At 35.6% G+C, this 22,410-nt stretch overlaps 2 protein-coding genes across 2 annotated transcripts; both read left to right on the top strand.

The window, feature by feature from the left end:
• Window positions 1-455: 455 nt before the first annotated feature.
• On the top strand, window positions 456-3,276 carry LOC132741189 (protein jagged-1b-like; the record flags this gene model as incomplete). Its single annotated transcript, XM_060729303.1, has 5 exons — window positions 456-547; window positions 1,172-1,297; window positions 1,646-1,869; window positions 2,434-2,539; window positions 2,847-3,276. Coding segments are annotated over 5 exons (978 nt in total), but the record flags the coding sequence as incomplete, so codon positions are not given.
• Window positions 3,277-6,047: 2,771 nt separating this feature from the next.
• Window positions 6,048-6,512, top strand: LOC132741186 (uncharacterized; the record flags this gene model as incomplete). The annotated part of the gene is given in 1 exon segment (XM_060729301.1): window positions 6,048-6,512. A coding segment is annotated over 1 exon segment (465 nt), but the record flags the coding sequence as incomplete, so codon positions are not given.
• Window positions 6,513-22,410: the final 15,898 nt, after the last annotated feature.

Raw genomic sequence — 22,410 nt, 5'->3', positions numbered from 1 at the left:
ACAAATAATGACAATTTAAATACAGATATATTGAAATATTTCATTACTGTTATTAACGGTATATGTCTAATATATAAAAATGCGAATTAGGAAACTATCTAAAGGTAATATAATCTACAAATATATGTCATAAAACGAACATAATATCTTCATGCATCAGGTTCAAACAACCGTACTAACTTAAGAAGTAAATTGGTAACAAAATGTTGGCAAATATTCATTAAGAGTTGTCACATTACTATTATTATCATAAACATGTAATGGTTATACTTTAACAAACAATTATTATTAAGCATTTTCGTTCATAATTATTGCTTTGATATTAAAGAACGCACCAATTATTCACTTGATATAGCAAAAAATGCAGTATTACTAAAATTGTTTTCTTTTGCAAAGAACTGCTATCTATATACGTTAAGAAATGCCTTATATAATTCCTACTTTTACTATAACAGGGAGTGACATGTCATGATGACTTTGACGAATGCAACCTTGGAGATCCATGTCATCATCGTGGAAGTTGTCTAAATACTATCGGAAGCTATAGGTACATCTTTATATCTATACAATTGTTTGCTGTGAATTTGATCGCAATCTCATCAAGCAATCTATGTTCAAAAAGCGAGATTGATATATTGTTTAATCAGTAGTAAACAGAGGTGACAGACCCAACACTTCTACATTAAGAATATAAAGAGGCCAAAAGAAATGATGTCGACGATTTATAACATAACATAGACTAACAAGCAGATGTCTTTAATTCATTTTAAATATTTCCTATAATAACACATTCATTCACACTACTTAAATTTAAAGCGTGACGATGGTCTTGTCTAAGTAATACATAATAGACACGAAAATATTATTAAGTCTTAAAACATTTTACAGAAATCTTGAACATCTTGTTACTATTTTCCTCAGTATACTTTTCCCGTTTATGTTTCTTGGCAAAAATTGTTTTTGTTTTCGCTTAAAGCCTTGAAAATAATATACAGATGATATCCATTTATATTTTTTAGCATATTCAGATTCGTCTCAATCTAACATAATTTAAAGGTTATGACTACATTACAATATAGTTTTGTATTTTTGCATGATAAAATACTTGTCAGTTGCAATATTATATTCACGAAATTTGTAGTAGCATTTAAATGTTATTATACTCTTTCAGATGTAAATGCTTTGATGGATGGTTAGGTGAAGACGAACACTGTGGCAAAATAGATAATTCAACTTCTTTTCGCAAGTGTGCCACGGGTTATATGGGAGAATGGTGTGAGGACTTGTGCTTGACCAAGTACTGATAATATTTCAAACAGTTATTTGTTGTGCTTCTCTCTATCTGCGAAATATCCAAATAACAAGCTATGAACTGCCTTAGTTTTTATAAAATAATAAATGTGACGGAGGATATGTCAAAAGGTGTAAAAACATAAAGTAATCGGACTAGAAAATGACATAAGAAACATATAAATGAAAACAGAGAAAAAATATTATCATAAAAAGATTCTAAATGACATGCAATACCATAAAAACTACAGGTTCAGTAAAATAACAAATGCAAAACTTTATCTGATAATTTTACTGCATTAATTAAAAGTTCAGAGTTTTAAAAAGTATCATCATTTAAGTTATTTTTTTACAGTTCATCATGCCGACAAAACGGGGTATGTCAGAAACGTGGAAGAGGTCTCCGATGTATTTGTTCACCTGGATGGATAGGTCGCAATTGCACAACTGACGTTAATGAATGCTCTCGTAATCCATGCAAAAATACAGCAATGACATGCATCAATATCCCGGGATCGTTTGACTGTCAATGCTTCAAAGGATGGGAAGGAATAAACTGCGACAGTGATATCAACGAATGTAAAAGTTTGCCTTGTCTTAATTCCGGAACATGCCTTAATATCAACGGGTCGTTCAAGTGTGAATGTGACACGGGTTGGGATGGCAAGAACTGCGAAAATGATATAAACGAATGCAATTCAAATCTATGCAACGTTACTTTTACATGCACTAACAGTCTTGGCTCATATTCATGCTCAAAATTACAATTGCAAAGGAAGAGCCCAAAAGGTAATAACCCCTTTCATATAGACACTCAGATATATATTATATATTATTTTGAAATTATAAGTAATTATTCGTGTTGCGTATTTTGTAATTTAAAGAAGAAATTAACAAATGTTTAAATAGAACGAACGAAAACCTCTTAAGAACATTCAAAACAGCAACACTGAAAATGTTGAGGCTCGGTTTTATTAAGTCTGTTGGAAAGTGAAAGCTACCGTCCACACCTTATAGCACCAGCTTAAGCATTATTCAACATTTAACATTCAATGGTATTAAAACACGGAATAACTGGCATTTACGGTCAAAATCAATACATTGGTTACTAAATGACTGATTTTTTATTATATTTTATGACAGGTAAATCATCTGCAGGAATAACATACACTATTGTTGGATCTGCCATCCTGATTATTCTGTTGGTATGCAGCATCGCGACACTTGCTGGAATTCAAACATATAAGAGGTAAATTAGTAACTATTATGCTCACTTAATACCAAACAATAGATTCCAAAATGTCATAACTAAGCTTGTAATAACTTTACCCTTTAGACAACATTAAAATGAAACTATTGTATTATGACACTTTAACCTTGGTGGTGACATAAAAAATAAAAAGAAATTATAAAGAATATATCAAATTAATTAACCAATGTATAAATAAATATGAATAAAAATAAAACAAATAAAGTCTTTATACAAAGTTATGTTCTTGTACTAAGGACATTTAAGTCTAATTATTATAAGAATAAGATTTTTTTTATGTTTATAGCAATCATAGACAAGTTGATACTGAAGTTATTGAACTCACCATGGAGAAGAAGCAGATGCAGCTGAAAATATTTAACCGACGATATAATTACCAAAGACAGGAGCCACATAATCATAAAGAAAATCTCAAAGATTACACGCATAGGATGCGCGAGCATCAAACAACAAAAGACATGGGACGAAAAGAAATTGAGCTTGATGAAAATCTCGATTTAGAGAACTTCAATGCAAAATCGCGACACGAAGACAGTCAGGGAAATCATGATCATGGGCATCATGTAAGAAACATGGAGCAAGTAGAATCCCGGCCACACATAAATGATCATCAACTGTGTCAAGAGCACGTGAATCTACAGTATGATTATTATAAGAAAACGGAATTTTCACAGAAGAAAAAGAAACGCCGATCTCGTCCAATCTGGCAGTATTAAAAATGAACAATTTACTTTCTCATTTCTTATTTTTCATTTACATAAAACGCTATAAAACAACGTGACATTGTATGATTGTATGTTTTAAGTATGTTGTTAATAGGAACAACTGATCCGAGGTTAAATCAAGTACATGTAACATTAATTTGCATATAACACCTTATAATAAATTGTCCTGTTTTATATATCGCCAATTTAACAATTATTGAAAGGCAGTACATATATGTATCTAATTTGTAATAACAAATATATTAAAATGAGTGGTAGAAGAGAATGATGGCTGGGTGTTCTTCAAAACACTTGTCCCTCGCCTGTATAGGTTGGAATACGATTAGGTCATTTGTATTCTTTCAAGTGCGAAAGTTATCCAGCTCACGTCACTGAAATAATGCACGGAGGAACAAATGAGATTTGTCTCCACCAGTTAAGCTGGAAAGTCGCCAAATGATCTCTACTGTGTTGGTGCGAAGTAACCCACACCCCTAAAAAAAACAAAACAAAAAAACAAATAAAAAAAACAAATATATAAATAAAATGAAAGAATGATACGTCGATTCAAATATGATCGAGAATGGGAAATCTTAAATCTAAAAGTACATAGGGGTGGCAGGAAAAATGTACGAAAATACATTACCAGTAAAATAGGAAAATGCATATTATCTGGCCTGACAGTGTAGTGGTTATGGTGATTGTTTTGTATGCGGAAGGTCGTAAGTTCAAATCCAACAAGAGGGTAATACTTTTATTAGGCCTTTTTGTATTCTATTTTTTATTCCTTCAATTTCTATTTTATTTATTTTCTAATTTATTTATTTTCTTTTTACAGTTTTTGTACATATATATATTAACTGTCCATGTTTTTTCCCCACGAGAATGCTTGAGCATATATGATAAGTAAAATATCATTTAATTCATCAATCAAACGCTGCCTTCAACCTTTGTGGCACTCAAGTCGCGCTGGCACTGGCGTGTTCCTCTCCATTGCCAAGAGAGTAACTCAATAGGTGATTATTACGGAGAATGAATGGCAAGGTTTTCACCAAGTACAAAAATGTGATGACGTTCTCCTAACAGCGCCACAACATACCCCTCAAACAAACAGTCAAGTATTGCGTGCTCGCAATAAATAAATGATTTTCGTTGCAAGCCATTATGTCACGTGTAGCACAAAAGCTCAATTGAGTACCTGTACATTGAAAAAAAAATATTTAAAAAATGCAATGCTGGGATTTGAACCCGAATCTGTACGCGTATAGCAGACCAGCGCGCTACCACTACACTACAACATCTATCTGTAAGAAGTATGGCCAATAAGTATTACAGTACTATCCATACACACATGACTTACCTTTTCTGAAGTGCACTGATCCATGCTATTTTACAACGGTTCCGAAATAAATAAACTTCCTAGGATGATAACTTGAGCCTTTGTTTACATAACAAAGACCAATAACAATGCGAAAAATAGGTTAGGCAGATCAATGCCACAACCTATAAAAATGAAATTAAAACTACATATTATCATATGACTTGTTAGCGCAGTAGGTAGAGCAACCGTGACAGCAGTGTGTTTTACCCGTACAGGCAGAAGTTCGACTACTGGTAACATGGTACATTTTTTGTGTTAACTTCAGAGTAGTCAATTGTTCAGAAAACAAATTTGACCGTTTTTTTCATATACATACATGAATATGATATCGAATATTTTATAACACTGCGATCAAAAAAATACAAAAAAGAAAATAGAATGGAAATAAAAAAAAATTATATATATATATACTATAAAATATATATTATAAGAAGAAAACAAAAAGGAAAACGAAAAATAAATGAAGAATAATGATGAAAAAACAGAGTAAGAAGAAAAAACTGTGGTTATAAAATGACACTAAGTGGGATTCGAACCTATGAGTACAAAACACTAATAGTTACAATTGTAGTAGGGCAGGTTGTTTCCCTTTGTAAAATAAATGTTCTGATTTTTGACACTTATTGAATTAAGTTCTAAATTGTTATTTCCCTTTTCTTTTTGGTACATGAAATTGTAATTTGTTATATTTTATGAAATAGTTTGTATACAACATATCGAGTAAATTTTAGCTATTAAAATTGTCAAGATAAAGAAGGTCTCTGGTATAAAACTTTAATAATTTTGTTTTAAGTAGTTATTCTTAATTTATATTTTATGAAGCTAAATGTTAGAAATGATATGTTGATATATTGGTTGATTAGAAATAATAATTACTTTGGTATATAAGGTCAGATTTTATTGGCATCATTGGTAGCAAAGGTTACAAAGCCAAGCTACCGCCCCTTCCCATTTCTAAATTCATTAGGTATTATAAAAGTAAATTATTTAGTATTTCTTTATTAAAGTAAAAGTACAGTATATCTTTTATCCATTACTCTGCATTGAAAGTTCTTTATATTAAATTTGATAGTTGTTATTGAATTTAATGTCTATACTTTGATAAATTGAAAGTTTATATGTTTAAATAAAGAACATTGCCGTATAAGTATTTAATTTTGTATTAAAAAAATCAGAACTGGAAACTTGGTGTTTTTGTCATTTCTTGCAGCAAATATTCGGGGTAAAGGGACGAAGTGAGTCCAAGCTTCTAAGGCTCTATAAATCAGTAGCAAGTAAAAAGGAGAGGAACTTGCGAAGCCAGGTTGTGATAATTTGCAACCTGTCGCCTCGGAAGTAGCCCTCTCCTGCTACATTTTTGGCGTCCCTGGGTGGGCCTGAACCACCAACCTTTCGGTTAACAGCTCTTAGAATGTTAGGTGGTTTAGGACGTCCGGGACAGAATGGTCCACTTTATCAGGAAGAATTGTGTGACAGGTTTATTGATGGGATAGGAAATCGTGATTTCAAGAACTTTCTTAAGTTAGAAATGAGAAAAATGAAATGTCCGACTTTAGACATGCTCGTTCAGTTAGCCACTACGTATGAATCTGTTGTAGGTTCACCTGATCGTGTAAGACGCCCGAGTCAAGCTGATGGCTATGACAGTGATACCGATCGTGATCGAATTAAATATTCGCCGCAAAATAATTATGACTCAAGGAATAGTGTTTATTCCAATAGAGACAGTAGATATAGGCCTATCAATTATAACTATAGGACAAATGATGGTAACAGAGGCCAAAATTCACAGATAATTTGCCATAAGTGTAAAGAGATTGGTCATATTGCCACAAGGTGTCCTTTAAACTTTCAAAGGTCGCGTTAGATGGCAATAGCGCGACCAAACCAGATTATTCTAGGCCCAATAAGACTGTTTCATTTTACCTTAATAGGGACAGTTCTGCTATGACAAGTCAATTTTCCAATAAACAGAACTATGTTTCCACAGTTAGTGACAGTAACACCGGTGAAAATGTTACGAAAGAACCAGAACATAAGGTCTCATTTTCCGCAAATGAACAAAATAATGATGTCAAATCAGAGACTTTAGTAAGTCAGAATTCTATTGAAAATATATCGGAAGAAAATAGGTCTTTGAAAAACTCAAGTGCTTGTTTATATATACATTCTGAGATAAATGGTGTAAAAGATCGCATGTCATTTGACACGGGTTCGCCTGTTAGCTTACTTTCAAAGCAGTTCTATGACAATTTGGGTGAACTTAAACCTAAACTAGTCCCTAGTGGTCAAACACTTTCTGTGGCTAATGGCATGAAACTTAACCTTTTTGGTAGTGCAAAATTTGAATTTAAAACAGAAGCTAAGACAAACTCATGGCTTTTTGTTGTGGCCGACCTTAATGAAAGTTCAGGCATTATTGGTCAAGACTTTATAATGACTCAAGGCCGAAATCTTTCTTGGAAAAATCTTCAGTGGCAAACTAAGGCAGGCATTGTGCAATTGTTTAGGTTAGATTCTTCTAGTGTGGGAAAAGTTACACTTGGGGAAACTTGCTTAATTCCAGAGTATTCAGAAATTCTTGTTTCGGGCAAGGTAGACAACCCTTTGTATGACAATGTACATTTGATAGAGCCTGTTGCTAATCTTAAGAAAGGTGTTTTGATGGCTAGGTCTCTAGTGTCTGACTCAGGGATACCTATTTGCTCAATAATGAATCTTACTGATAAGCCCATTAAACTTAAGCAAGGTCAAGTTATTGGTACATTGCATAAAGTTGAGACCTGTGATCAGTATTCCCCTTCAATAAGGCATACAGATGAAATACCTGACCATTTGAAAGATTTGTTTGAAAATATTTCACCCGATTTGTCTGAAACTCAGAAACAAGAATTTAAGGAATTGTTAATTGAGTATCAGGATATCTTTGTAGGTCCTGTCGGTAAAATAGGCCGTACCCATTTGGCTGAACACACCATAGACACAGGGCAAGCAAAGCCAATTAAGGTTCCTCAACGGAAAATATTCTTTGCATCAAAGAGAGGTCATTGAAACGGAAGTTGATAAGATATGTTGGATGACGGCATAATAAGACCTAGTCAGAGTGCCTGGTCTTCACCAATTTGTTTGGTTCGAAAACCTGATAACACTTATCGATTTGCTATAGACTTTAGGTGTTTGAATTCTGTTACCATTAAAGATTCATACCCGCTTCCGAACATTAACCTGATATTTGATACTCTTGCTGGGTCTAGGTATTTTAACACAATAGATATGGCAAGTGGTTACTGGCAAGTGCCAATGAATCAAAGTGACCGTTGTAAAACTGCATTTTCAACTCCTACACGCGGTTTGATGGAATTCAATGTTTTACCTTTCGGTTTGTGTAATGCTGGAGCAACCTTTGAACGGTTGGTAGAAAAAATACTTTATGGCCTCCAATGGCATAAATGCCTCTGTTATTTAGATGATGTGATCATATATGGCCCAGATTTTCAAACTACTTTGTTAAATTTGCGCGAAGTATTTGATAGAATGCGCCATGCTAATGTCAAGTTAAAGGCCTCAAAATGTAAATTTTTTCAGAAACAATGTAATTTTCTTGGACATGTAGTATCTGAGCAAGGCATAAGTTGTGATGATCGCAAAATTGAAGCAATCACAAACTGGGAGCGTCCTAGCACAAAAAAGGGTGTTAAGAGTTTCTTAGGGATAGTTAATTATTACAGACCTTACATTAATCAGTGCGCCGAAATTGCGTTTCCATTAGTTCAGTTAACAAAGAAGAAAACGCGTTTTCATTGGGATGAAATTTGTGAGACTGCTTTTCAAACATTAAAAGGCAAACTTACAAAAGCTCCTATATTAGCATATCCCACTAGACATGGCAAGTTTGTACTTGAAACTGATGCTTCTGCTTATGGAATTGCAGGAATACTCTCTCAGGAGCAAAATGGCCGCAAAGTTGTCATAGCTAATACAAGCAAAACTCTCTCAAATTCAGAAATGAACTATTGTACAACAATGAGAGAACTTCTTGCAGTTCTTCATTCGGTCCGTCATTTTAGACACTATTTAATGGGTAGACATTTTGAAATACGAACTGATCATGCAAGTCTTGTTTGGTTAAAAAATTTCAAAGATGCTGACGGAATGCTTAGCAGGTGGCTAAGCATACTATACACTTTTGATTTCTCAATTTCTCATAGGAAAGTATGGAACGCCTGGACTGTCTTATGTGTAGAATGACTGATATACATGGTTAAATGTGATTCTGTTGAGTCCGAGATACAATATGCTGGGTCAAAATCCCAATATACTGGGTGGAAATCCAAATGCGCTCAGTTATTGAAGTGTAATGTTGTGTGCTGACTGTATTTTATTCAGTCAAGTCAATGTATTGTCGGGTGCATAAGTCGTTATGTTCAGTTCTTAAAACAAACAGGCCTGTGGTCACACAATTATGTTGAGTTAAAAAGATATGTTGTAGGGTATGACAGTTGTTATGTTCGGTTGAAATAGCTCTTCTCATCATGTTCAACCATGAAATTAAACTGTTAAGTGGTACTATCATTTCGTTTGGCTGAGGCAGTGTATTATTGGGTGATCCTTTTATCATTTGCAGTTGAAATGACATGCTGTTGGGTGCTTTATTCAGACTGTTCAGTCGTGAAATAGAACTGTAGAATAGTACTATCATTATGTTCAGTTCAGATGATGTACTGTTCGGTGCAGAAGTCATTCTGTTAAGTAGTGAACACAAAATGTTGTGTGATACCGTTATTATGTTCAGTTCAGATGATATACTGTTCGATGCAGAAGTCATTATGTTCAGTTCAGATGATGTACTGTTCGGTGCAGAGGTCATTATGTTCAGTTCAGATGATATACTGTTCGGTGCAGAAGTCATTATGTTCAGTTCAGATAATATACTGTTCGGTGCAGAAGTCATTATGTTCAGTAGTGAACACAAAATGTTGTGTGATACCGTTATTATGTTCAGTTCAGATGATATACTGTTCGGTGCAGAAGTCATTATGTTCAGTTCAGATGATGTACTGTTCGGTGCAGAGGTCATTATGTTCAGTTCAGATGATATACTGTTCGGTGCAGAAGTCATTATGTTCAGTTCAGATAATATACTGTTCGGTGCAGAAGTCATTATGTTCAGTATTGAACACAAACTGTTGTGTGATACCGTCATTATGTTCAGTTCAGATGATATCCTGTTTGGTGCAGAGGTCATTATGTTCAGTAGTGAACACAAACTGTGGTGTGATACCGTCATTATGTTCAGTTCAGATGATATTCTGTTTGGTGCAGAGGTCATTATGTTCAGTAGTGAACACAAACTGTTGTGTGATACCGTCATTATGTTCAGTTCAGATGATATTCTGTTCGGTGCAGAAGTCATTATGGTCAGTAGTGAACACAAACTGTTGTGTGATACCGTCATTATGTTCAGTTCAGATGATATTCTGTTCGGTGCTGAAGTCATTATGTTCAGTAGTGAACACAAACTGTTGTGTGATACCGTCATTATGTTCAGTTCAGATGATATTCTGTTCGGTGCAGAAGTCATTATGGTCAGTAGTGAACACAAACTGTGGTGTGATACCGTCATTATGTTCAGTTCAGATGATATTCTGTTCGGTGCAGAAGTCATTATGTTCAGTAGTGAACACAAACTGTGGTGTGATACCGTCATTATGTTCAGTTCAGATGATATACTGTTCGGTGCACAAGTCATTTGACAATGCGCCGAGTGGTCATACAATTATGTTGGGTTCATTCGGATTTCTTCGCGTCAAACAAGATGGCGGGCGGGAGCAACTAATTTCCATAGGTCACGTCGAGGCTAATGACCACTAAATTGCCAAAACAATTGTATGTGAGAAGTTAGCAGTGAACAGTGAGCTAAGCAAAAAGGCATTTCAATTTATATAGGGAAGGTAATAATCTGCTGTAATGCTTAGCTGTTTTGGGCATCTAGCAGGGCATTCCTAAATATAGTGTAAAAATGCTCTGCTGCAATACTCAGCTGTCTTGGCAATCTAGCAGAGCATTCCTATCTTTAGTGAAAAAATGCTCTGCTGAAACGCTTAGCTGGCTAGGCAATCTAGCAGTGCATTACTAAATATAGTGTTAAAATGCTCTGCTGGAATGCTCAGCTGGCTAGCTAAGCTGGCTAGGCAATCTAGCAGGGCATTACTAAATATAGTGAGAAAATGCTCTGTTCGAATGCTAAGCTGGCTAGGCAATCTAGCAGGGCATTACTAAAAATAGTGTAAAAATGCTCTGCTGGAATGCTAAGCTGGCTAGGCAATCTAGCAGGACATTACTAAATATAGTGTACAAATGCTATTCTGGAATGCTAAGCTGGCTAGGCAATCTAGCAGGACATTACTAAATATAGTGTAAAAATGCTCTGCTGGCATGCTAAGCTGGCTACGCAATCTAGCAGGGCATTCCTAAATATAGTGAAAAAATGCTCTGCTGGAATGCTAAGCTGGGTAGGCAATCTAGCAGGGCATTACTAAATATAGTGTAAAAATGCTCTGCTGGAATGCTAAGCTGGGGTAGGCAATCTAGCAGGACATTACTAATATAGTGAAACAAATGCTTTTCTGGAATGCTAAGCTGGCTGGGCAATCTAGCAGGGCATTACTAAATATAGTGTAAAAATGCTCTGCTGGCATGCTAAGCTGGCTAGGCAATCTAGCAGGGCATTCCTAAATATAGTGAAAAAATGCTCTGCTGGAATGCTAAGCTGGCTAGGCAATCTAGCTAAATCTTACTAAATATAGTGTAAAAAGCTCTGCGGGAATGCTAAGCTGGGGTAGGCAATCTAGCAGAGCATTACTAAATATAGTGAAAAAATGCTTTTCTGGAATGCTAAGCTGGCTGGGCAATCTAGCAGGGCATTACTAAATATAGTGTAAAAATGCTCTGCTCGAATGCTAAACTAGCTAGGCAATCTAACAGGGCATTTCTAAATATAGTGTAAAATGCTCTGGTGGAATGCTAAGCTGCTAGGCAATCTAGCAGCGCTTTACGAAATAAAGTGTTAAAATGCTCTGCAGGAATGCTCAGCTGGCTAGGCACTATAGCAGAGCATTCCTTAATATAGTGAAAAAATGCTCTGGTGGAATGCTCAGCTGGCTAGGCAATCTAGCAGAGCATTACTAGATATAGTGTAAAAATGCTCTGCTGGAATGCTCAGCTGGCTAGGCACTATAGCAGAGCATTCCTTAATATAGTGAAAAAATGCTTTGGTAGAATGCTCAGCTGGCTAGGCAATCTAGCAGGGCATTACTAAATATGTTGTAAAAATGCTCTGGTTGAATGCTAAGCTGGCTAGGCAATCTAACAGGGCATTCCGAAATATAGTTAAAAAATGCTCTGGTGGAATGCTCAGTTGGCAGACTGATTCTGAGTTCCAGGATTTATCGTTGCCAAAGTTTTATTAACATTTTCGACTTCTAGGCAATTCTGAGGCACTCGCAGACTTTCGGGAATTTTCGGTGCCAATAGAAATCATGATATTTTTGACTTCTAAGTACCTTTAAGAGACTATTTCAGTGTCCTGCGACTTTTTGAAGGACACTCGCAGACTTTCAGGAATTTTGGTGCCAATGCTGATATTGACAATTAAGACTTCTAGGGACCCTCAAGAGTCCATTTTGGTCGCCTGCGACTGATTCTTGGACACTCGCAGACTTTCAGGAATGGTTGGTGCAAATGGAAATAATCATATTTTTGACTTCTAGGGACCTTTATGAGTCCATTTCATTGGCCTGCAGCGTATTGTTGGACACTCGCAGACTTTCAGGAAAGTTTGGTGCCAATAGAGATGATGGCAATTTTTACTTCTAGGGACCCGCCAGTGTCCATTTTTATGGTCTGCGACTGATTCTGGGACATTCGCAGACTTTCAGGAATCTCTGGTGCCAATGGAGATAATGACATTTTTGACTTCTAGCGACCCACCAGAGTTCATTTCGCTGGTCTGCGACTGATTTTGGGACACTTGCAGACTTTCAGGAATTTTGATGCCAATGGAGATAATGACATTTCTGACTTTAAGGGAACCGCCAGAGTACATTTCTTGGGTCTGCGACTGATTCCTTGTGACTCGCAGACTTTCAGAATGTTTAGTGCCATTTCAGATCATGACTTTTTTACTTTTAAGGACCCCTTAGTCATAAGCAGAGCATTTTTACCCTAACATGTCATTATCTGCATTAGCACCAAAAATTCCTGAAAGTCTGCAAGTGCCCAATAATCAGTCGCAGACCAACGAAATAGACTCTGGATGGTCAAAAATGTCATAAATTGTAATTATCTCTATTGGCACCAACAATTCCTGAAAGTCTGTGACTGTCCAAGATTAAGTCGCAGACCAAAAAAATGGATCCTGGATGGTCCCTAGAAGTAAATAATGTCATTATCTGCCTTGACATCAAAAATTCCTGAAAGTCTGTGAGTGCCTCAGAATCAGTCGTAGACCAAAACAATGGATTCAGAAAGGTCCCAATAAATCAGAAATATCATTTTCTGCATTGACACCAAAATTCCTGAAAGTCTGCGAGTGACTCAGAATTAGTCGCAGACCAACGAAATAGACTCAGGAGGGTCCTTTTGAAGTAAAAATGTCATTATCTCCATTGGCACCAAAAATTTCTGAAAGTCTGCGAGTGTTCCAGAAACATTCGCAGACCAACGAAATGGACTCTGGATGGTCCTATAAATTCACAAATGTCATTATCTGCATTAACACCAACAATTCCTGAAAGTCTGCGATCGTCCCAGAATCAGTCGAAGACCAAAGAAATAGACACTTGAGGGTCCCGTAGAAGTCATAAATGTCATTATCTGCATTGGCACTAAATATTTCAGAAAGTCTACGAGTGCCAAATAATCAGTTGCAGACCAACGAAATTTATACTTTATTTAAGGATGCCCTGCTAGTTTGCCTAGACAGCTCAGCATTCCGGCAGAACATTTGTACACTAATTTCAGAATGCTTTGCTGGATTGCCTAGCCAGCTGAGCATTTTTAACACTATATTTGGGAATGCCCTGCTAGATTGCTTAGCTAGCTGAGCATACCAGCAGAGCATTTTTCGCACTATATTTTGGAACGCTCTGCTAGATTGCTTAGCCAGCTGAGCTTGCCAGCAGAACATTTTTACACTATATTTAGGAATGCTCTGCTGGATTACCTAGCCAGCTGAGCATTTTTAACACTATATTTAGGAATGTCCTTCTAGATTGCCTAGCCAGCTGAACAATTCAGCAAAGCATTTTTACATTATATTTTGGAATGTCCCGCTAGATTGCTTAGCCAGCTGAGCATAACAGCTAAGCATTTTTACACTATATTAAGGAATGCCCTGCTAGATTGCCTAGCCAGCTGAGCACACCAGCAGATCATGTTTACACTATATTTTGGAATGCCCCGCTAGATTGCTTACCAAGCTGAGCATAACAGCAGAGAATTTTTACACTATATTTTGGAATGTCCCGATAGATTGCTTAGCCTGCTGAGCATAACAGCAGAGCATTTTTACACTATATTTTTGAATGCCCCGCTAGATTGCTTAGCCAGCTGAGCATAACAGCAGAGCATTTTTACACTATATTTTGGAATGCCCCGCTAGATTGCTTAGCCAGCTGAGCATAACAGCAGAGCATTTTTACACTATATTTTGGAATGCCCCGCTAGATTGCTTAGCCAGCTGAGCATAACAGCACAGCATTTTTACACTATATTTTGGAATGCCCGCTAGATTGCTTAGCCAGCTGAGCATAACAGCAGAGCTTTTACACTATATTTTGGAATGCCCCGCTTGATTGCTTAGCCAGCTGAGTATAACAGCAGAGTATTTTTTACACCATATTTAGGAATGCCCTGCTAGATTGCCTAGCCAGCTGAGCATACCAGCAGAGCATTTTTACGCTATATTTTGGAACGTCCCGCTAGATTGCCTAGCCAGCTGATCATACCAGCAGAGCATTTTTACACTATATTTAGTAATGGCCTGCTAGATTGCTTACCCAGCTGAGCATACCAGCAAAGCATTTCTACACTTTATTTTGGAATGCTCTGCTAGATTGCTTACCCAGCTGAGCATAACAGCAGATCATTGATTTCCCTATATAAATCGTAATGCCTTTTTGCTTAGCTCACTGTTAACTTCTAACTTCTCACATACAAAACAATTACCTATTTGAGTCACACATGGCCACAGTATAAAGAACGTTAAATATAAGTATGGAACCCCCATTTGAGACACACATGACCACAGTAAATGGAACATTATATATAAGTAAGTGTGGCCTAATAAAGCCAAACATGGCCAAAGTATAAAGAAAATTCTTTATAAGTAAGTGAAACCTAATTGAGTCACATATGGCCACAATATATTAGACATAATGTTTAAGTCAGGGAAATGTATTTGAGTCTAATTTTATTAGGCTACCCTTACTTATATATAATGTTCCATATACTTTAGTTATGCATGACTCAAAAAGGTTTCCCTTACTTAAACATAATGTTCCATATATTTTGGCCTAGTGTGACTCAATAAGGTTCCTCTTACTTATATAGAATGTTCTTCATAATGTGGGTATGTGTGACTTTATTGCGCTACCTTTACTTATATCTAATGTTCCATATACTGTGGCCATGTGTGACTCAAATAGGTTTCCCTTACTTAAATATTATGTTCCATTTATTGTGGTTATGTGTGACTCAAATGGGTTACCAACAAATATATTTTAAGTCGTATATGCTGTGGCCATATATGTGACTTTAATAGGCTACCCTTACTTATATGCTCCATATACTGTGGCCATGTGTGATTTAAATAGGGTTCCCTTACTTGAATATGATGTTTTATATTTTAAATTTCGTTTGCTGTGTCCATTTGTGACTCTTATAGGTTACCAAACAGATAAATTTTAAGTTTTATTTACGGTGGTCACGTGTGACTTTAACAGGCTACCCTTACCCATATTTTAAGTTTTATATATACTGTACCCATTATGACTGTAACAGTATAGTATAGTCATGAATTAACTAATAAATACCCATAGGGTATTTAAAAGTCCAATTTATGAAAATAACGTTCTTAAGCCCCCCGATAATATTTATAGGGAAGAAAATTGTTTTGGCAATTTAGTGGTCATTAGCCTCGACGTGACCTCTCCCATCTTGTTGCCCGAAAATATCCGAATGAACCCAACATAATGGTTGTATCACACAACAGTTTGTGTTCACTATTGAACATAATGACCTCTGCACCGAACAGTATATCATCTGAACTGAACATAATGATAGTACCAATGAACCACTGAACATAACGACCTTTGCACCGAACAACACATTGACTTGACTGAAGAAGATATAATCAGCACACAAGATAATGATAGTACCATTTAAGATAATGATTGTACCATTTAACAGTTCTATTTCACGACTGAACAGAAGGAATAAAGCACCCAACAGCATGTCATTGCAACTGAAAATAATAAAAGGATCACCCAATAATACACTGCCTCAACCAAACAAAATGATAGTACCACTCAACTGTTTATTTTCATGGTTGAACATGATGAGAAGAGCACCAAACAGCATATTATTATAACCGAACATAATAACTGTAACACCCTACAACATATCTTTTTAACTCAACATAATTGTGTTTCCACATGCCTGTTTATTTTAAGAACTGAACATAACGACTTATGCACCCGACAATACATTGACTTGACTGAATAAAATACAGTCAGCACACAACATAGCACTTCAATAACTGAGCACATTAGGATTTCCACCCAGCATTTTGTATCTCGGACTCAACAGAAAGACATTTAACCAGGTATATCATTCAATCTTAACATAAGACAGTCCAGGCGTTCCATAGGAAAGGCACTCAAATGAAACATGTTGATGCTCTGTCTCGGTCTGTTAAGCGTAAATGTAAGCATGGACAATGCGTTGACTGCGGTAATAAGCTGGATCTAGTCAAAGATTCAAGCCAGACTCAAGATTTTGGGGATAAAAAACAGTAAACAACCTCGGGAGCAGACGCGCCGGTCTCAGGCACGAGGCTTGAGACAAACTCAGACCTTAAGTCTGTAAACATTATTTCGCGGTCTGGCACAAACTCTGCTCATTCGGAAGAAACAAACGTAAACGATTGTCCATTTTCTAACTGGATAAAACATAATTCAAAGACAGAGCTTAGAGAAATGCAAATGCGTGACAAGTCTGTAGGTATGGTACTTTGCATGAAAGAAGACAAAACTTTAGAATGTCCTAGCAAAGAAGAAATTTCTGCATATGATTCTAATACCCGCGTGTTATTTATGCATTGGGATCTGTTAAGGGTAATTGATGGTATCTTATACAAAGAGTATCTTCAGCATGACAGTATACACTTAGCATTAGTCACTCCTGAAGAATTAAGACGCCGCATTTTTCAAGATTTGCATGAAAACCGTATATCGGGGCATTTTGGTCGTGATAGGACACTAGAAATGATTAGGAGACGTTTTTATTGGCCAAATATGTCGGATTCAATACGAAGCTGGTGCAAAACTTGTGATCTTTGCGCAAAAAGTAAACCAGGACCTGGTATCGGTCGTTCTCCCTTACAACAAATTACATGCTCACGTAGATTTCAAGTAATTGGTATAGATCTTGCTGGGCCATTCCCTGTCACTGATAATAGAAAAGAATATATCATGGTCGTAGGTGATTATTTCACTAAATGGAAAGAAGCCTTTAGTTTATCTGACATAACTGCTTTGACAGTTGCTGATACTTTAGTTACAGAAGTAATATGTCGTTTTGGTTGCCCAGAACAAATTCACACCGATCAAGGGAGACAATTTACTTCAAATCTCTTTACTGAAGTTTGTAGGTTATTGGGGATAAATAAGACTAGAACTTGTCCTTATCACCCGCAAAGTGATGGACTTATAGAAAGATTTAATCGTACGTTAAAACGCATGCTTTCAACCTTTTGCCATGAGAACCAGAATGATTGGGACGATTATCTCCCTAACTTACTTATGGGGTACCGCTCCTCTGAACATGCGTCAACAAAATGTTCGCCAAATCTTCTTATGTTCGGCCAAAAGATAAACATGCCTATTGATATAATGTTTGGTCCAACTCCAGATACTTAAAACTTTGAATGCACAATTCAGTATGTCGAATGGTTAAAAAATGCCTCGAATACTGCTTATGAAGTAGCAGCTCAAAATTTGCTAGGTTCCGCAAAACGACAAAAGAAAACATATGACTCAAAATTGAAAATTAGGGAATATCAAGAGGCAGATTTTGTATGGCGCTGGTATCCTCCCACCGCTAACACTAAGTTAGGGCTTGGGATCACTTTGTTTCCAGAATTTTGGATGGACTGGACCATTCAAAGTTATTTTAAGGAAATCAAATCTAGTGTATGACATTCAAAAAGTTCCTAAAGCCAAGACATTATTTGTACACATTGATCATTTGAAACCCTATTGTGGGGATAAAACGCCTAAAGGTTGGGAGTCTGACCCAGATTATGACATTAATTCAGGGGAAGATACTTCTTTCGAATTCTTAGATGAAAGTAATACGGTCGAACCGCTAGAAAAAAGTCCTGTTATAACAAGGACTGGACGTGTTATTAAGCCTAGGAAAATATATTCACCGTAATCTTATAAATCTAGTATTGCTCAGAGTTGAGATCAGTGGTATGACATATCGAGTTTTGTTTGTTTTACTTAAATATTGAGATATAACTTAATCTTGTTGAATTTCAATTTGAAGCAACGTTTATTTAATTATGTAATTTTATGAATAAAATGCTTGATCAGAAAGGGCCTCAAGGTGTGCTCTAATCGATCAACAATATTGTTTTAAGCATCACATAAAGTTTGTTTCAATTGTTGTTGTTGTTACAATTCATGTGTGTTGATTTTTTTTTTGTTTTATTTTATTCGATCTAAGTTAGGTCAAATTCTGATTTAGCAGATTTGTTATCAAATATTTAAGGTATAAATTATGATAATAAGTCAGTCTATTAATACAGGAAATTACCTGATATACGTGATTAAATATAATCTGTTCAAATTCTGATTTGTTTTCCATTTTTATGTTGTTCTGTTTGGAATATAAAAAGAAATTTGTTCAGAACATGTTCTAAAAAAAAAGTTAATCGAGTAAAAATATTCTTCTATCATATTTGGCCCCTATCATAGTTAGCCTTTTTGGCATCACTTTTTTTTTTTTTTTAATGCGTTTATTTAAGGTCGCCGCCGGAAAGCCCATATGGGCGACCGTACACTCAAGTCGGGCCATCCTAGAACGTCCCGCCGAGATTTTTCGTCGATTTTTTTCCAGCTTTATTGGTGGAGGAAGACCCCAGGTGCCCCTCCGGGCATTATTTCAGGCACGAGCGGGCACCTGGGTAGAACCACCGACCTTCCGTAAGCCAGCTGGATGGCTTCCTCACATGAAAGAATCCGACCCGAGTGAGGATCGAACCTGCAGTGGTGAGGGACCTGTGATCTCAAGTCAGCGACTTTTGGCATCACTATTGGTCAAACTTATATTATGAATCTTTGATTGTTATTTACAGCATGGCAGAATTTCTCCAGCAGGATGTCATTGAACTTAAGGTCGGAGATGACGAAAAAATCAATGACCCCTTTCCTCCACTGGGTATGTGTTGTGAGGTTAGAGATTGCTATGTTGATACGTACTTCAAGCGCTGGGAAGATTATGCCCGACACTTTATAACATATCATAAAAGGGAGCAAAGAAAACATAGATGCGCTGTGTGTAAAAGGGAGTTTCCAAATCGCAGAAATGCTACAAGACATGTTAACACTGTTCACAAAGGAAATTCATCTGTGGAAATTCATCTGTCACAAAATAGTGTTTATATTGATCCAAAAGGTATTAATCTTCCGGATCGTGCATCCCCAGCCAATATTGATTGGAATAAATCATTTGCAATACAACATGTAAAAGAGTGTCAACATGAAAAAAGAAAGACATACCAGGGTGTTAATACTAAAATTTTAACTTCTAAAGTAAACATAAGAGAATTCGAGGAAGAATTTATGTGTTGAACAATTCAGGATAACAGATTTATGTAATGTTCTAATTATTAAAAAATGACAAGTGTATCATTTTTTTTTTACAAGGAGGGAGGTGTGTAGTAGGGCAGGTTGTTTCCCTTTGTAAATAAATGTTCTGATTTTTGACACTTATTGAATTAAGTTCTAAATTGTTATTTCCCTTTTCTTTTTGGTACATGAAATTGTAATTTGTTATATTTTATGAAATAGTTTGTATACAACATATCGAGTAAATTGTTAGCTATTAAAATTGTCAAGATAAAGAAGGTCTCAGGTATAAAACTTTAATAATTTTGTTTTAAGTAGTTATTCTTAATTTATATTTATGAAGCTAAATGTTAGAAATGATATGTTGATATATTGGTTGATTAGAAATAATAATTACTTTGGTATATAAGGTCAGATTTTATTGGCATCATTGGTAGCAAAGGTTACAAAGCCAAGCTACCGCCCCTTCCCCTATCTTAATTTGTTAGGTATTATAAAAGTAAATTATTTAGTATTTCTTTATTAAAGTAAAAGTACAGTATATCTTTTATCCATTACTCTGCATTGAAAGTTCAGTTCTTTATATTAAATTTGATAGTTGTTATTGAATTTAATGTCTATACTTTGATAAATTGAAGTTTATATGTTTAAATAAAGAACATTGCCGTATAAGTATTTAATTTTGTATTAAAAAATCAGAACTGGAAACTTGGTGTTTTTGTCATTTCTTGCAGCAAATATTCGGGGTAAAGGGACGAAGTGAGTCCAAGCTTCTAAGGCTCTATAAATCAGTAGCAAGTAAAAAGGAGAGGAACTTGCGAAGCCAGGTTGTGATAATTTGCAACCTGTCGCCTCGGAAGTAGCCCTCTCCTGCTACACAATTACTCCGGCCTACCGACAGAGCCATAACGGTAATACACAAACGATTCTGTAAGAATAATGCTATATAGTATATGTAAGTGTTTACTTTTACGATATCGGATAATAATCCAGATAACCCCGTTTTTCGACTTTCCCATGTACCGTTAAGACCAAATTATCATCTTAGGACAGTACCTGAAGTGCTATTAGTATTCGTTTTCTGCCCCATTACAAGCCGATTACAATAGTTACGTGGTATAGGCGCCGCATACACTATAGTTTTTATAAACACCCTTCCATTGTACATGTATTTTCGTGATTCGTGTGACACACTATACCGAAAATAGATAACGGCATATTATTTTCCAATAACAAGTCAGTTTTGTGGGTAAGATTTTACAATGTTTTGAGAGGCTATGAATATGCAGGATGTCATATTACCACGCCCACTTATTAGCATGTAATGGCTAAGTAAACGTTATGGGAATGCAGATGTAATGCACGATTATTTAGTAAATTTATAAATAAAGTACAGTATTTTTAAACCGTCTTTGGCAAACATTTTTGTATTTTACATAATTCACCTACCATAAATACTTTAAGAGACATTAAACTTTTTCTGTCACAATTATAGACGATTTTTTCTTGTTTTTTTTTTATTTTGACAATCAGCGATACTTTAAATGCGATAATACGAGTACATGACTAACTTGAGAAAAGCATATTAATGTCAAACAGTACACTGTTCGTTCATATACCAATCCCAGTAGTTCTTAAACGGGGTCTAGCGAGCTTACAAGCTAAGATGTTAGGATGTTGACTTCCGTACAAGATACCAGATTACTATTTCTGTATAAATTGCAAAGGGCTATAGAAGTAGATGACGCAGGTAATTTGTCAATTAATAACTTTTTGACACTATATCAGGGCACCAAAGACATAAGCTTTTGAGAATAAAAAAAGCATTTCTGGGATATAATGGAACTTAAACTATTTTGAGTAAATGAAGAGATATTTTGAAATAGTGGCACGGCAGTAAATTTTCTGTTATCTTCTGGGGGATGGTGTTTAAACAGTGCTCATTTTGATGGCATTATGCTATGCTCAAATGTTCATGCCTGTGTAGTATCTATATCCTAAAAATAATAACGTAGTGAACGTTTATAAAGTTTGTTTCGTTACCATTCATCTTGTACACGAGTATCTAGGTTTTTTATCAATCAGTATTAGTTAATAAAAACTTAAAATACATATATATATTGATTGCTTCAAAAGAATAAACAGTTACTACCTTTAAATTCACGAATACCGAAAAAACTAACTGCTATCACAGTGGCACTGAAGTTGTTTATATACCATCTTATAGCTGATATGAGAAAAGAACCTGATGTGAACTGACGGCTAATCAATATTCAATTTTGTCCTTATGAAACGTGTATATTGTATGAACTATATGACCAGATATATCTCCATTACATGAGTAAATGACATCCTACATTTGAAAGATTATAAAAGAAAAAAAAATAAAGCTAGAATTACAACAACGTTGGTTATTTGAAATACCACTATTCGGGAAAGAAATCCCTCTCGGAAGGAAGGAAAACAAGAATACCACCAACAACAAAACTAGAAAAATTGCATACTCTTTTGCATTAAAAAATGTTCATTAGAAATACATCTGTTGTGTATCAAAAGCGTATATACGTACAAAAATAAATCTGTTGGGCATAAAACGTGAATTGTGTTGTTTTCTCTTTAAATTAATTTCAT

This window comes from Ruditapes philippinarum, unplaced genomic scaffold, assembly GCF_026571515.1.
Source record: "Ruditapes philippinarum isolate M1 unplaced genomic scaffold, ASM2657151v2 ctg5378_1_1_1_1, whole genome shotgun sequence".
In the NCBI taxonomy this organism is placed as follows: domain Eukaryota; kingdom Metazoa; phylum Mollusca; class Bivalvia; order Venerida; family Veneridae; genus Ruditapes; species Ruditapes philippinarum.
The sequence above is the reverse complement of the archived record's forward strand: the minus strand, read 5'-3'. Positions and strand labels throughout refer to the sequence as shown.